The sequence below is a fragment of the Dysidea avara genome, chromosome 13 (assembly GCF_963678975.1).
Source record: "Dysidea avara chromosome 13, odDysAvar1.4, whole genome shotgun sequence".
Taxonomy (NCBI): domain Eukaryota; kingdom Metazoa; phylum Porifera; class Demospongiae; order Dictyoceratida; family Dysideidae; genus Dysidea; species Dysidea avara.
In genome coordinates this window covers 15,851,327-15,864,188 of record NC_089284.1, presented here as the reverse complement: position 1 = coordinate 15,864,188, position 12,862 = coordinate 15,851,327, and the positions used below count along the sequence as shown (strand labels likewise).

The following is a 12,862-nucleotide window of genomic DNA, read 5'->3' as shown; positions in this document are numbered from 1 at the left end:
AGACTACAATTACTTAACTTAGCAACAATAAAGTAAAACAAAAAATGGGCCAAAGCACTGAAGCAATTAATGCTAGCCAAAAAAAATTGTAACCAAAAAGGTCAGGTAAAAAGAAAAAAAAGAGAGACTGTGTTCAGGGTACCACCGAGATTCGATCTAGGGACTGAACACTCGCAAGTAAAACGCTCTATCGATTTGACCACATGTGATCTGCGGCTATTTTGAACCTATAAGTTGTTTATAAAGGCATGCTTAATTACTAAGTTAACTTACTGACAACAAAAAGAAACTGCATAATGGTAGGGTGCAGTACATGCCTACAGTGCAGGCTGAGCTTTGTATGTTAGCAATACTACAACATTCCCTCCTGTTCCCTTTACTACACTACAACCTATTGTCATCACCTCTATCCTCCATGATCCCTACATTTACAGTACTGTATGAGTAAGCTACTACTGACTATTATCACCTATTGTCATCACCTTTGTGCAGTAAAATTAGCTACCACAAACTATTATCAACCAATACAGTGGAACCTGTTAATCAGGACACTCGACACCTACATAATCTGGACACTTGGTAATGTTCCTAAAGTATCCCTTAGCATGTAACTGGACTGAAAATTCAGGATACCAGGACACTTTTGGTCAGTCTAATACACAGCCTTCACTGTAGAGTGAGAAAAACCTGTTACCAAAAAGGCTGCCAAAATGAAAAAAAAGTTGTAGCAAAAAAGGTTGTTGAAGAAAAGTTGTAACCAAAAGGTTTGAAAAAGAAAAAAAAGAGTGATACAACTGGGATTCGAACTCCCATCCTACCAGTTTCCAGCCTAACGCTCTACCACATGGACTAAATGTCACTTGTGGTTACAGAGTCTTTAAAGAATTCAAGCGAATTTTTGTCTGCACCCTTGCACTAAACGCGCTGTAAATGACAAATGACGGCGGTTAGAAGCTTCATTTAAAAGCGAGGTAATTCTTAGATGATGAGCGCTTAGTTCGACACAAAAAAAATGCTTCGATAGCTACGTGCATCAGCTGGCGAGAAAATCGTTGGACGCCTTCGGAATTGTGGACGGACAGACGGCTTTTCAGTTTTATATATATAGATGTGTATAAACTGAAACATTTCATGATTATATTTTCACGAAGCTATCATCACTCGCGAAATTCGCGAAAGTTTCGTCCCTCGAAAATTTCCGGCTATAGCTACAGTACATTTGGGCACAAGCAAAATTTGTGGGAAAACTCAATTAAAAATTTCAGAGATGTTTTTAAAAATTACTTTTTTTGCGCATTCTGATGAAGCAACTATTATTAAGCCTTCTTGCTGTAGAGTTTCACACCCATATATAGCTTCTTTTATCTTAATATACAAATTGGGTGATTTGTTCATTTATAAAACCAAACATTTATTCTCTTTAGACCATAACACATGTGATTTAATTGCAGAAAAGCACTAAGAGCACATGATTAAACTCTCTAGGATCTCTTTCTATCCATTTTAGATTGTAGGAATGGAAATCTATGTCAAGGAAGTGGTTTGTCATCATTTGTCCCACCTGATCACTATACAGTACTATAAACTGATATTGAAAAGTTAGTTTGTTATGTGTTAGACAGTAAATCAGCCATATCTTTGGAATGCTTCATTGTATTATCGCAAACTTTTCACACAAGGTGATAACCACTCAGTGTTTCATTTTAGCAATAAAACAGAAAATTGACCAATGTGCCAAAATGCATGGTTTTCCAAAATAGGCTCACAAATTTCCTATGAGATTTTGAAATCTTTAGATTTTACCCAAGATTTTAAGATTCTAGTGAAGATTTCCAAAGATTTCAATACTAGATTATCGTGTAATATCAGTGTGTATCCGACAATGTCCAGAAATTAGAAAATTTTTAAGATTTCAGATTTTAATTCCAGAGTTTTCTAGTAAAGATTTCAAGATCAATCTATGAGATTTCTAGCTTGTTTCAGACCCCTCGTGTTCATCCCTAGTGTTAATCATTTAATAATGCACGTATCATTATTAAGGCCACTCCAAGAAAATTCACTGTTTCCCATTTCCTGCCCACATGCAGATTCTCTTCCCGCATGGTCATTCACTATTGCTGTCAACTGAACATTTTATTCATTATTTATCCTGTGATTGCATAGCAGTAACTAGTTTAGCATTCAGAAAGCCTAGCTTTTCACTGTTCAAGTTCTTAGTTTAGTATTTCTGCTGTATTCGTACCTGTAAGTTAGTCAGTATGAATTTAGAAAATTAGTGGAAATATCTATAATGGATAATGAACCGCCTGCCCGTATGTATTTTTGAGGTAAATGAAATGGGAAACAAAGAATTTTCTTGGAGTGGCCTAAGCCACTACTCTGCCCCCAGTATGGACAGGGTGGGTAGATTTGACAATTCCATGAAATGGGAATTGTCAAATGGGACTCGTACACTATCTGAGAATCCAATTAGAAATTTATTGAAATCTGCAAAATTTAGAAAGACGGGAGGGACACAATGCAGTGGTAGAAATAACAACAGTCTGTCTTGGAAATTTCAACATAGGACCTATGGACAAAGTTATTATGCATTTCCATTAACTATCTACATAAGTATTTTTGTTTGTTTGTTTTCATCCATTCACAATTATTTTAACAATTGTTAATTAATGACTTGTCATGGCAACTAAAATCACAATGAAAATGGCTTTGATAATGAGTGGGTAGCTACAACAAGTATTTGGAATAATTTACTGCCAGTCAAAGGCTCCTGTGGTCCCCTGACATCTATTGTCTAGTGATAACATCTTAATAACATTGTATTGAAAAATAATTTTTGAAATACTGAAAGTTATTTGAAATCCTTAAATATTAGGACTCTCGTACACAACTTTATGGGTTTGCTGGGGCGTTAGCAACCCCTTGACACTAGTACTGGCATACCCATACATCACACCTTATAATACCCTTACTACTCATTTCTTTCAGCCACCCAACATACTGTGTTGTTTTCTTAAAACTGTTTTGTTATCAGTATTTTTGTGAGACAAGTTTTTGAAATATTACATGATGGTTGAACAACAGCTACAGCCAAATACAGTAGACCCCAGTACTGAAATTGACTGTTTAATTAGAGTGGTGTGTATTTATTGAAGTAATTAAGTTCCCAAGATTATTTGAACACTTTAACTTGTCAGAGCACATTTTATCATTGCCTAAGACTTTTGGGGTTGGATAACTGTGAGTTTACAGTAGTATGGAAAATACAGCTAGTGTAGCTAATTTATTAATATGGAAGACATATCAGCAAACAATCTGATCACCCATGTGATCACCATTTCGATTATCGGTAAATCTCTAGTCCAGTGTCTGATGTTATTGCAGTTGTAGAAACTGACAAAGATTCCTCATTACTAGTGTCCACCATCCTTACTGTAATTTTGATGTTTCGATTACAATAATTGTTTCGAACAAATTTGAATATGAATTTGAATATTCGGTATATTCATTTTAGTCCTAGTGAAAATACCCCCTGTTTCTACACACCAATATAAAGGTTATCACAGGTATCTGACACATGTTTAGTCACTTTTCTCTTTTATATTTACTCATGTAACATGACAATGTATGCATGTATAATTGTGTTATAATGTCATCCCAGCTATTACGTTACAGACAAGTTCTTTTATAACAGACTAGTGACCTACATGAGCAGGTAATTGTTTGTTACACACATCACCATGGTGATGATGTTTATGTTGATTTAGTTGACCAATGAAGCCAATGATATTAGCAGGATACAATGCTGTTAGCCAACGAAGGGAGCTAATAGGACCAACAAAGATAAGTAAGTTAGTCATCGAATGGGTGTAGATATTTTTAACTGGTTGATTATAGTCGTGTGCAGGTGTTGCTATTTGATACCATATAATATTATGTACTATTAGCATGCCATCAAACTGATACTGTGTATATTATGATTCCTGCTTTAATGGTTTCCCCACTATGGTTACATCTAGCCAAGTCATAATGGCTGACATAGACCTGTGTCGGTATGTCAGGTTTGACAACCATGATGAGCCATCATCAATTCTGAACTAAAACTGTTCTCTTCATCTCATAATTTGCTGACAGATTATGGTTTGGTTATAGTATACAGTCAACTTGTAGTTTGTATTAGATCTTATGCTTCTAATTCAGTGCATTTGGTTTTTGACATTCTCAGTTCTCAGCCATGTGACCACCAGCATTGTGAGTGGGTCATGTCATCCGGTCGTTTGGGTCACATTTTGTCTTTGTCCAGGTGGTCTTATCAGCCAAGCTCAACTGTACTGATGGATGCAATTCAAGAAACTTACATAGAGCCACACCCATTTATCATGATTGTGTACTGGTGTACATGGAGCCATGCCCACTTAGATGATGCTACTGTCTAGTCATGTATGACAGTGATGGCACCGCCTACTTATCAGGATTGTGATGGGGTAATTATCAGAATTGTGGGTCTGTAGCTGCCTGTTGACTTATGTGGAGCCACACCCACTTAACAATTGCTGTTTATGACTTTATAGTACTCTTTGGTAGCATGCATGTCTACTAATTCCTTTTACAGACGATCTAGTTGTTTCATTGGACAAAAGTATTCTTGAGATAGGAATCTAACACCATCAAAAAGAAATGAGACACATTTGGATGACTTCAGCAGATCCAAGTCTGCTGCTCTTTTATCCATTTCTCATAACACAGAGAATGAGTGTTAAAGTTAGTAGATTTAGTGTTGCATTGTCAGCTATCAGGGGCGGATCCAGAAGCTGGCAAGGGGAGGGGCACAAACAGGCTAAGTTGTAGGTGGTTGGAGAGAGCCAGATTCTCTAGTTCAGTGCTGCTTATTTGAAGCAACAAATACTTACCTCTTAGTATTGTCTCACAGTTGATTTTTGTCATTTTGGCCTTTTCGGATGATTGTAAAGTCTGGCTCTGAATATCTTTAAAACAGCAACACGATATTTAATTTTAGAGGCGCTTAATATGCACAAAGGTGCTGGGGTGGTGATTTTACAGCTAGTTTGGCTGGGTTGCTTTGGTTTCATGTGAATTTGTAATAAATGCTAGTAAAATGTCACACACACACACACCAGAGGAGGAGTCATGCGTAATAGCTACTAAACTTTTAAGTCAGGCCAAGATCATTTATTAACTCATGAAAATAATTATGCTGGAGGGGGGGGGGGGGGGGGGCATTTGCCCCAAATGCCCCATGCTAGATCTGCCATTGCATATCCCTTCACAGAATGATCCATTGAGTCAGCAGACTTAGGCGAAGGCTTCCAACTTGCTTTAACGGTAGTTGGTTTACTGCTGAAAAGTACAACTTTCTAGCCGGCTCTCAGTTTCCACTCCACTTGATGGAAGCCAAATTCTTCAAAAACTATTGTATCACTTTCATCATCATTATATCACCTTGCAGCAACCATTCCCAGTGGAATGTTGCCGCTATACTAGCAAACTGATATGAAGCCATCATTAGGTACAAATTTACATGCAGTCACACCTGGGGGATATTTTGTTGGTAAATCCCCCTGTTTAGCCTGTACTGAATGATTGGTGTATAACCAGTTCTTGAGATCTGTGTGTAGTAAAGGTAGCATCATGAACTCAAAGGAGGTTGGTCATGGGTGCCAGCCATCTCATGATAGCAAAGAAATGTTTAACACAGTTGAGGAGCCTGGGACTTGTATATACACTATCCAAGAACCCGATTAGAAATCCATTTAAATTTAGAAATCCTGAAATCGGGTATCACCTATAAAATTAGAAAATTTCAAAAAATAAACAGTAACCCGAGCAGCAAATATACATTGCATGCAAAGCATCAGTGAATGAAGATTTGTAGCATCTTGATATTTTCATCAACTTCAGCTACCCAAACCCCTGGGAACTACATAGTGACCGTACGCAAGGAAATTTTGACGTCAAAAAAATTTGACGAATCGGTTTAATTCGTCAAATTTAAATTCGTCAAATGTTTATAAGCACCCTTAAAAGTACAGGTTTTGCCTACAATTTCTTGATTTTCGTCAACATTTTTTTCGTCAAATCTGCTGAAGTCTAAATTTGTCAAATTTTTCTTATGTCAAAATTTCCTTGCGTATGGTATGTATTGTTTGAATGACTAAAAAATCTCTGAATTTATGCATAGCATTACTGTACTGTGAAAAACTCTAATAGAACAGTCTATTTTAGTGTCAACAGTTTAGTTAGCTAGAGGTTGAAGGTTGCAGCTTGTTACTGCTTAACCTGTTAAAGTTTTGAATCTGCAGTTTGCAATATGTTTTGCCATGTAATAGTGCTATGTAAATATTGGCACTTGTCATATGTACAACATTTAGTGTTGTTTTGTTGTGCCACTGTAGAGGATGATATATTAAATCATCCTTGTCTGCTCACACTTGGAATGGAAATTGATCTCAAGCACATGTGTGGCTTCATCACCATGTTGAAGACAAAGATGCCGAGGGATCACACGATCAAATCACAAGATTAAAGAAGCCACCAAAATGTTACCAAACAAGATATCCAATGAGGTGAAGGCACAAAGGAAGAAATTGATGAGTTCCTTCATGATCTAAAAGAGTTGGGGATCGGTGGGATGGATTCTGAACCCAACACTCCAACAGATGTCCCTGATTCAACACAGAAACAAGAGATTGAGAGTAGAATAGTTAGTATGTATGTATATATGTATGTATGTATGTATTTATGTATGTATGTATGTATGTATGTATGTATGTATGTATGTATGTATGTATGTATGTATGTATTTATGTATGTATGTATGTATGTATGTATGTATGTATGTATGTATGTATGTATGTATGTATGTATGTATGTATGTATGTATCCCATCCAAAAACAGCTTATAGCTGTAAAAAAAGTGCGCGTCCAAGTAAAGCAGAGTTAACTGCGACAAAAAGTAATGATATCATAATGCGGCCATGTGCGAGGTGTGCAAGTTGTAAAATTAATATTAGCTAATCAGATAATACAATGTTATTGTTAAAGTGTTAATGAGAACTATGTGATGCTGCTAGTTTTTAAGTGTGTGAGCATCTTCATAAATGCCACATAAATTTAATTCTCAATAAAGCAATGTGTATAGATTCTCTGATAGTAATAAATAGTTTGAGTTTGGCCACCTTTCCTTTGTTCGTAGCATTGCTGTATACAGGAAAGGCGGCCAAACTCAAACTATTTATTACTATCAGAGAATCTATACACATTGCTTTATTGAGAATTAAATTTATGTGGCATTTATGAAGATGCTCACACACTTAAAAACTAGCAGCATCACATAGTTCTCATTAACACTTTAACAATAACATTGTATTATCTGATTAGCTAATATTAATTTTACAACTTGCACACCTCGCACATGGCCGCATTATGATATCATTACTTTTTGTCGCAGTTAACTCTGCTTTACTTGGACACGCACTTTTTTTACAGCTATAAGCTGTTTTTGGATGGGATTTCAATACTTTTTGTTAGAATAAGCAATGTACTGTTGATAACAGTAGGTGAGTTTCCATGGTTTTGACAGAAACCCCAGATTACAGTGACAGAATATTAAAATATAACTGTAATTTTAGTGGCCAGGGCCGCCCACATTGGGGGTAACTGGGGTATTTTGCCCCCTACCACAGCCCGAAAGGGGCCACTTGAATACCTGTTTAAAGAAAGATCGATATACTCTAATAGAGCAGTCAGGATCTAGACCCTTCCTTGCCCCTGGGCCCCTCTTTAACTTTTTTCCCTGGGCCCTCTAATTTCTCAGGGCGGCCCTGTTAGTGGCATGCAACTGCAGTCAACTAACACCCATTTTAACTATTAAACCCTTAACAATGCTTTGCCTTTCATCTTGTACTGCATTGAAACGATCAAAATACTCTATTAGAGCAGTCACAACACAGCTGTAACACAGCAATCAATATTTAGCATAGTTACAACTTTTGCTTAGCATCGGATTGTATAGTTTAAATTACTAGCTACTTACAGACTTTACAATATAAAAATATGGCACTTGTAGAAATGTGACTGTTCTATTAGAGTATCTCGATCTACTTCAAGCATTGATCATGACTAATTCAAGTGAAGAAGCTACGCCCCTGCCAAGAGATCTTGTGAAATGAAATGAGAATAGTAAAGAAAAGGCAAGTATGTACAGAGACAATAGAGGGGCGCGTAATTATGTCCTGTTGTAAATAAACGCCTTTAAAATTTATATTACAACTAAATAAATGCACCAGAATAGGCTTGTGTGGCTGTTGTCTCCAAGGTTGTCTCATTACTTGTCTTTTTGTGTTGAAGGGATTTAGTCGCAATTGGTGAGTTTAACTATACATGTATTTGTGTTGTAAAACTTAATTGTAAAAAGGCGATTAGCACATATCATGATAAACATGTATTTGTCACAGTAGAGTCTCTCACGAAGTCACGATTATTACGAGACATTGGACCAGGGTAAAAATTTACTGCTATATTTAGAGGTTGTAGTGTTTGTATATCTTAGTATCTTAATAAATAATCCCCCATGATCACTAATCACTAATAGTACAGTGAAAACTGGTCATTATTCAGGCCGTAGGGACAAAATTTTCTGACCTTGCCTTTTAAAGAGGTGGCTGCATTAAGCGGCCTTAAAAAAAGGTAAGAAGCATGCTGTTCTAACTGGCTATAGAGATGGATTTAGTGTATGACAGCGTATGAGACAGTGAGTGCTGGTAGCAAGGGGGCAGCCAATCTGTTAGAGCACCAAAAGCACTGCTTCAGACATAGGCAGTTGACTGTCAGCCCCAAGTGTAAAAAGTTTCACTATTGGTCCTTATAAGCTCCTGATGAAGAAAGTGATGAAGTCATTATCCATAGGATATATTTTTCAGAGTATCCTTTTCAGTTCTACAATATAGTAGCCAAGCATAAGATGAACATAACACAGCATTCCAGTAGTTTAGTGGTGACCACAACACTGCCTAAGTTAAACTGTGGTGAGATTTGAGACTACCAGAAGCCCTGGAATGTCTTCAATACATGAAATACCAAATATCTAATGCCTGGCTTTCATCCACAGTGGACCTGTCTTGGTGGCCACTTGTACAGAAGGGAAACAGCTGCCACACAGTCTTGCGAGCGAAACAGCTAGTTGCCACACCCCTTAATTATCAATTTGTAAAATCTTTAGCAAAATTGTGTGTGCGAGCAAGTGCGATGTGGCAGTGCCGTGTATATGGTTGCTGCCTAGCAGTGACACATCACGAGTATTGAAGTCACAATGCATTACTGTATCATCCATCTAAATACAATCTCTGAATGTGTCATTTTGTGTAGAGAGCAATCTTCCACAAGAAGTGACCTGCAGGTTTCAGTGTATATTGTTAACCATTAATATTGTTCACAATATTGTGAACTATATGTACAGTGAAACCTCACTTAGTGGCCACCTCTTTAATAAGACCACCTCATTATATTGGCCACCTCTAGTAGGTTCCAAATATAGCTAAGCATTACTTATGACCTCATTAATAAGGCCACCTTGTTATTCAGACCAAATTTTTTGGTCCCACAGCCTGCCATATTAATGAGGTTTCATTGTACTTATGTGAATTTTTATTTTTCGTAACTTTTCTTCAGGTTTACTGATGGGCACTATGAAGCATTGTTGACTGGTACGTGTATAATGTGGTGACTTGAAATTCTAAAACAGTGCGTAGCATGTCTTGTATGTACATGTAATGTGTTGTAATGTGTCCACACATCCACACATCTTAGAAATAAATATAATTGTATTCTCTATAAATAGTCAGTTCCATTGTGCCACTGGGTCATAAGTTGGATCATCCAGGGCACTTGAGTCACATTTTGTCCTGGCCAAGTGGATCTCATCCACTGACAGAATATACAGGATCAGATCACGTGTATAAATTACGGTGGAACTTGTTTATTGCCACCTTCACTCATTCAGCAGGTAACAGTGTATAAATTCTCAATTGGAATTGGCTTTTCAAGAGTGGTTGTCTTTCTATACTAGTGGCCATTAAGACAGGTTGTACTGATAGATAGAGTGTACATACTAGAGATGCAACAATATCCTCCACTTAGTGTCGTTTGATAGTGATGCAATGGAGACTATGTATTATTGCATTTAAATACTATACTATTATATTGCAACTCTAGCACGTATTTATAACAGGAATGTTTGTTAACCGTTTAGACATGCTGGAGCCACACCCACTCATCTGGATTCTACAAATGAAGTCATACCAACTTGTTGTCATCATACTTACTCGTTACTCCCTTGGATGAATATACATGCCGTCATGTGAGACTTGCTACCATGGCGGGCCACTGGAAAACATTTGCATAGCAGTTATATTACAGTCATTATTGTACAATTCTTACATTATTGTTGTGAAAAGTGTTTGGTATTCATGTGTCTCCTCTGTATGTTGTAATTACATGTGTAATTTTGTGTGGGGGTGCTATAAAATGCAATAATGCATGGTGACAATTGTATTAGGCGATTTTGCACACTTCCTTTTTAAGCTAGCTACATGTGCTAATTACTCACAGCTTGTGTCAACAACTGGTAACCGCAGTTGTACTCTTGTGTCATTCTTTAAGCCGCGCCCTTAGAGGACAAATTATGTGGGGGTGACTAATTTCAAAACGAAGGATGGTATGCAGCACCATAGATTATATCTATGGACTATAATCTATGGCAGCACACTTCTTGGTGGCTATATGTACTGATTAACTACATAGAGCGCCAGTTCATCAATACCCAGTGACCGCAGTTGTGCTCTGCGTCATTCTTTAAATTCCGAGTAAAATTCTTAGAGAGCAAATGACGTGGGGGCGACTAAATTCAAATTTCAAACTAGCCATTCTCGAAAACAAATGTTTCAATCTGAACGAAACTTTTAGAACAGTTTAAAGACACATTGCCCTACATGCCAAGCGAGTATTGCGGAAAACAACAATCTGGGATTTGTATTTGGCCTCTAGGTCGACTGAGGACGACTGAAACTTCGTTTGGTGCTGAAATCACGACTGTAGGGTAATCATGTATGGTGAAATCGATGATGTGAATCTTGAGGTGATTGAGTGAATACTGAAGCGATAACAGGGCGATCAATGTTCGGAATGCACAAAGGAACGCAAGGCATACACCTGCGGTTGCGTCTAACCGCATGCGATAAAAAAAAAAATGAAACTTCACCTTTGATGTCGGCAACCTCGATCACGAAACAATCGGCATGGATTTGCTTCACTGCTTGTGTGGTAGTTACTAGTGACACGATGAGTTCAACTCCAGAGTTTCAGAGGGATACCGTAAGTGATGGGTGGATTACAGGAAGGCCGAATTTGACAACGTTCGTTCTTGTAAAATCCTCACGTAGTGGTCGCGTCATTTATTGTCTGCGGCGCGCGTTTCTGCTTTACTGGTCGCGCGACTCACTACCGTGAGTCTTGATGTATGTATGTATGTATTTATGTATGTATGTATGTATGTATGTATGTATGTATGTATGTATGTATGTATGTATGTATGTATGTATGTATGTATGTATGTATGTATGTATGTATGTATGTACATGTGATTATATTTGTGCTTATCTGGTTGACTATGTATTTACATGCATATCTGTATCTGTCTGTTTGTCTGTCTACATAATTATGTGTGTTTTGTGTATGTCAGTGTGTATTGTCTGTGTGTTTGTCAGTCAACGTGTTAGTACCTCAATACAGCACCCATCATCCTTTTGCTGTGTAGAAGTACATGCAAGAAAAAGTTGATCAGAAAAAAAATGTTAATGTGTATATGTAGTAAGGTAAAAGGACTTGTCCAAAGCTGCTAGACAATCTGGTTTGATCTACTAATATTCCAGAGCACTATATATCAACAAATATGATGTGTATGGATCCACTTTTATGTGGTTCTTTTACTGTTTAGGGCTTGAAAAACCATGCCGTCACCATATTTGAAGTGGGTAAACTAACAGATGAATCTTTGAACAGCTTTATCAGTGAACTGGGCAAGGTCTGTGACATGTGTATGGTGGTGAGGCCTTGTATAGCCATTATGATGAGGTGGTCTTGTTAATAAGCTGGCCACTAGATGAGAATTACCTGTATAATTAATGACTGCTGTGATATAGGTTGGGTCCCAAGCTGAAGGAGAGGCCAAGAGGTATTTTGAACATGCTGTGACGTTACGTGACGCAGTGCAGTTTCTAAGACGGAATGAGAAGCTGTTTCCGGATGAAGAATGTGGATTAGGAATAGGTTAGTGTGATACTATTTCTATGTTACTGATTGTTTATGTCCAATGCAGAGGAGATTGGAAGCAAATAAGCACCTTTAAAATAAATTACTCCTTGGCTTTCTGGGACGAAATAAAGCATATACATGGGACAATGTATTAGAGTGTGGCATCATCATTTTTAGAATACGCATACCTGGAAGATACGGTGGCATCAAATAGAGTTATATAGTATTACCAATTTAAGGAATTTTACAAAACAAAATATGAAGAATATGTGATGAGCCCCATTTTTCCCCACCATATGCTAGTTTTGTACTGAGGGTCACATGAAATTTTTCAAGCAAAAAAATATGCAATTGGTGTAAGTGTTTGAAATGCTTCCAACCTCCTCCTCTTTGCCTATTGTGTGACATGGTAGTTAATTTCCAACATTGCAAGCATTTGCACACTACACATACTAACCACATACACACATACATGTCATCTATCCACTACACATGCACACAAAGCAAAAGCAAAGCCTTCAGTTACTATGCATGG

General features: G+C 37.4%; 1 protein-coding gene across 3 annotated transcripts in view; it reads left to right on the top strand.

Annotated features, from left to right (window-relative positions):
* Positions 1–1,567: 1,567 nt before the first annotated feature.
* Positions 1,568–12,862, top strand: part of LOC136242818 (protein FAM91A1-like) — a 49,569-nt gene continuing 38,274 nt past the window's right edge. Inside the window, exons 1-8 of one of the 3 annotated variants that reach the window (XM_066034306.1) lie at positions 1,568–1,598; positions 3,676–3,715; positions 3,768–3,847; positions 4,020–4,251; positions 4,304–4,484; positions 6,414–6,721; positions 12,011–12,097; positions 12,216–12,342. In XM_066034306.1, the coding sequence (XP_065890378.1) occupies positions 6,650–6,721; positions 12,011–12,097; positions 12,216–12,342 (286 nt within the window). In that variant the 5' untranslated portion in view covers positions 1,568–1,598; positions 3,676–3,715; positions 3,768–3,847; ... (1 more) ...; positions 4,304–4,484; positions 6,414–6,649. Of the gene's footprint in view, positions 1,599–3,675; positions 3,716–3,767; positions 3,848–4,019; positions 4,252–4,303; positions 4,485–6,413; positions 6,722–8,158; positions 8,385–9,687; positions 9,760–10,267; positions 11,389–11,456; positions 11,520–12,010; positions 12,098–12,215; positions 12,343–12,862 lie in introns of those variants that run through there. The other 2 variants (XM_066034302.1, XM_066034303.1) reach the window with 2 other exon arrangements.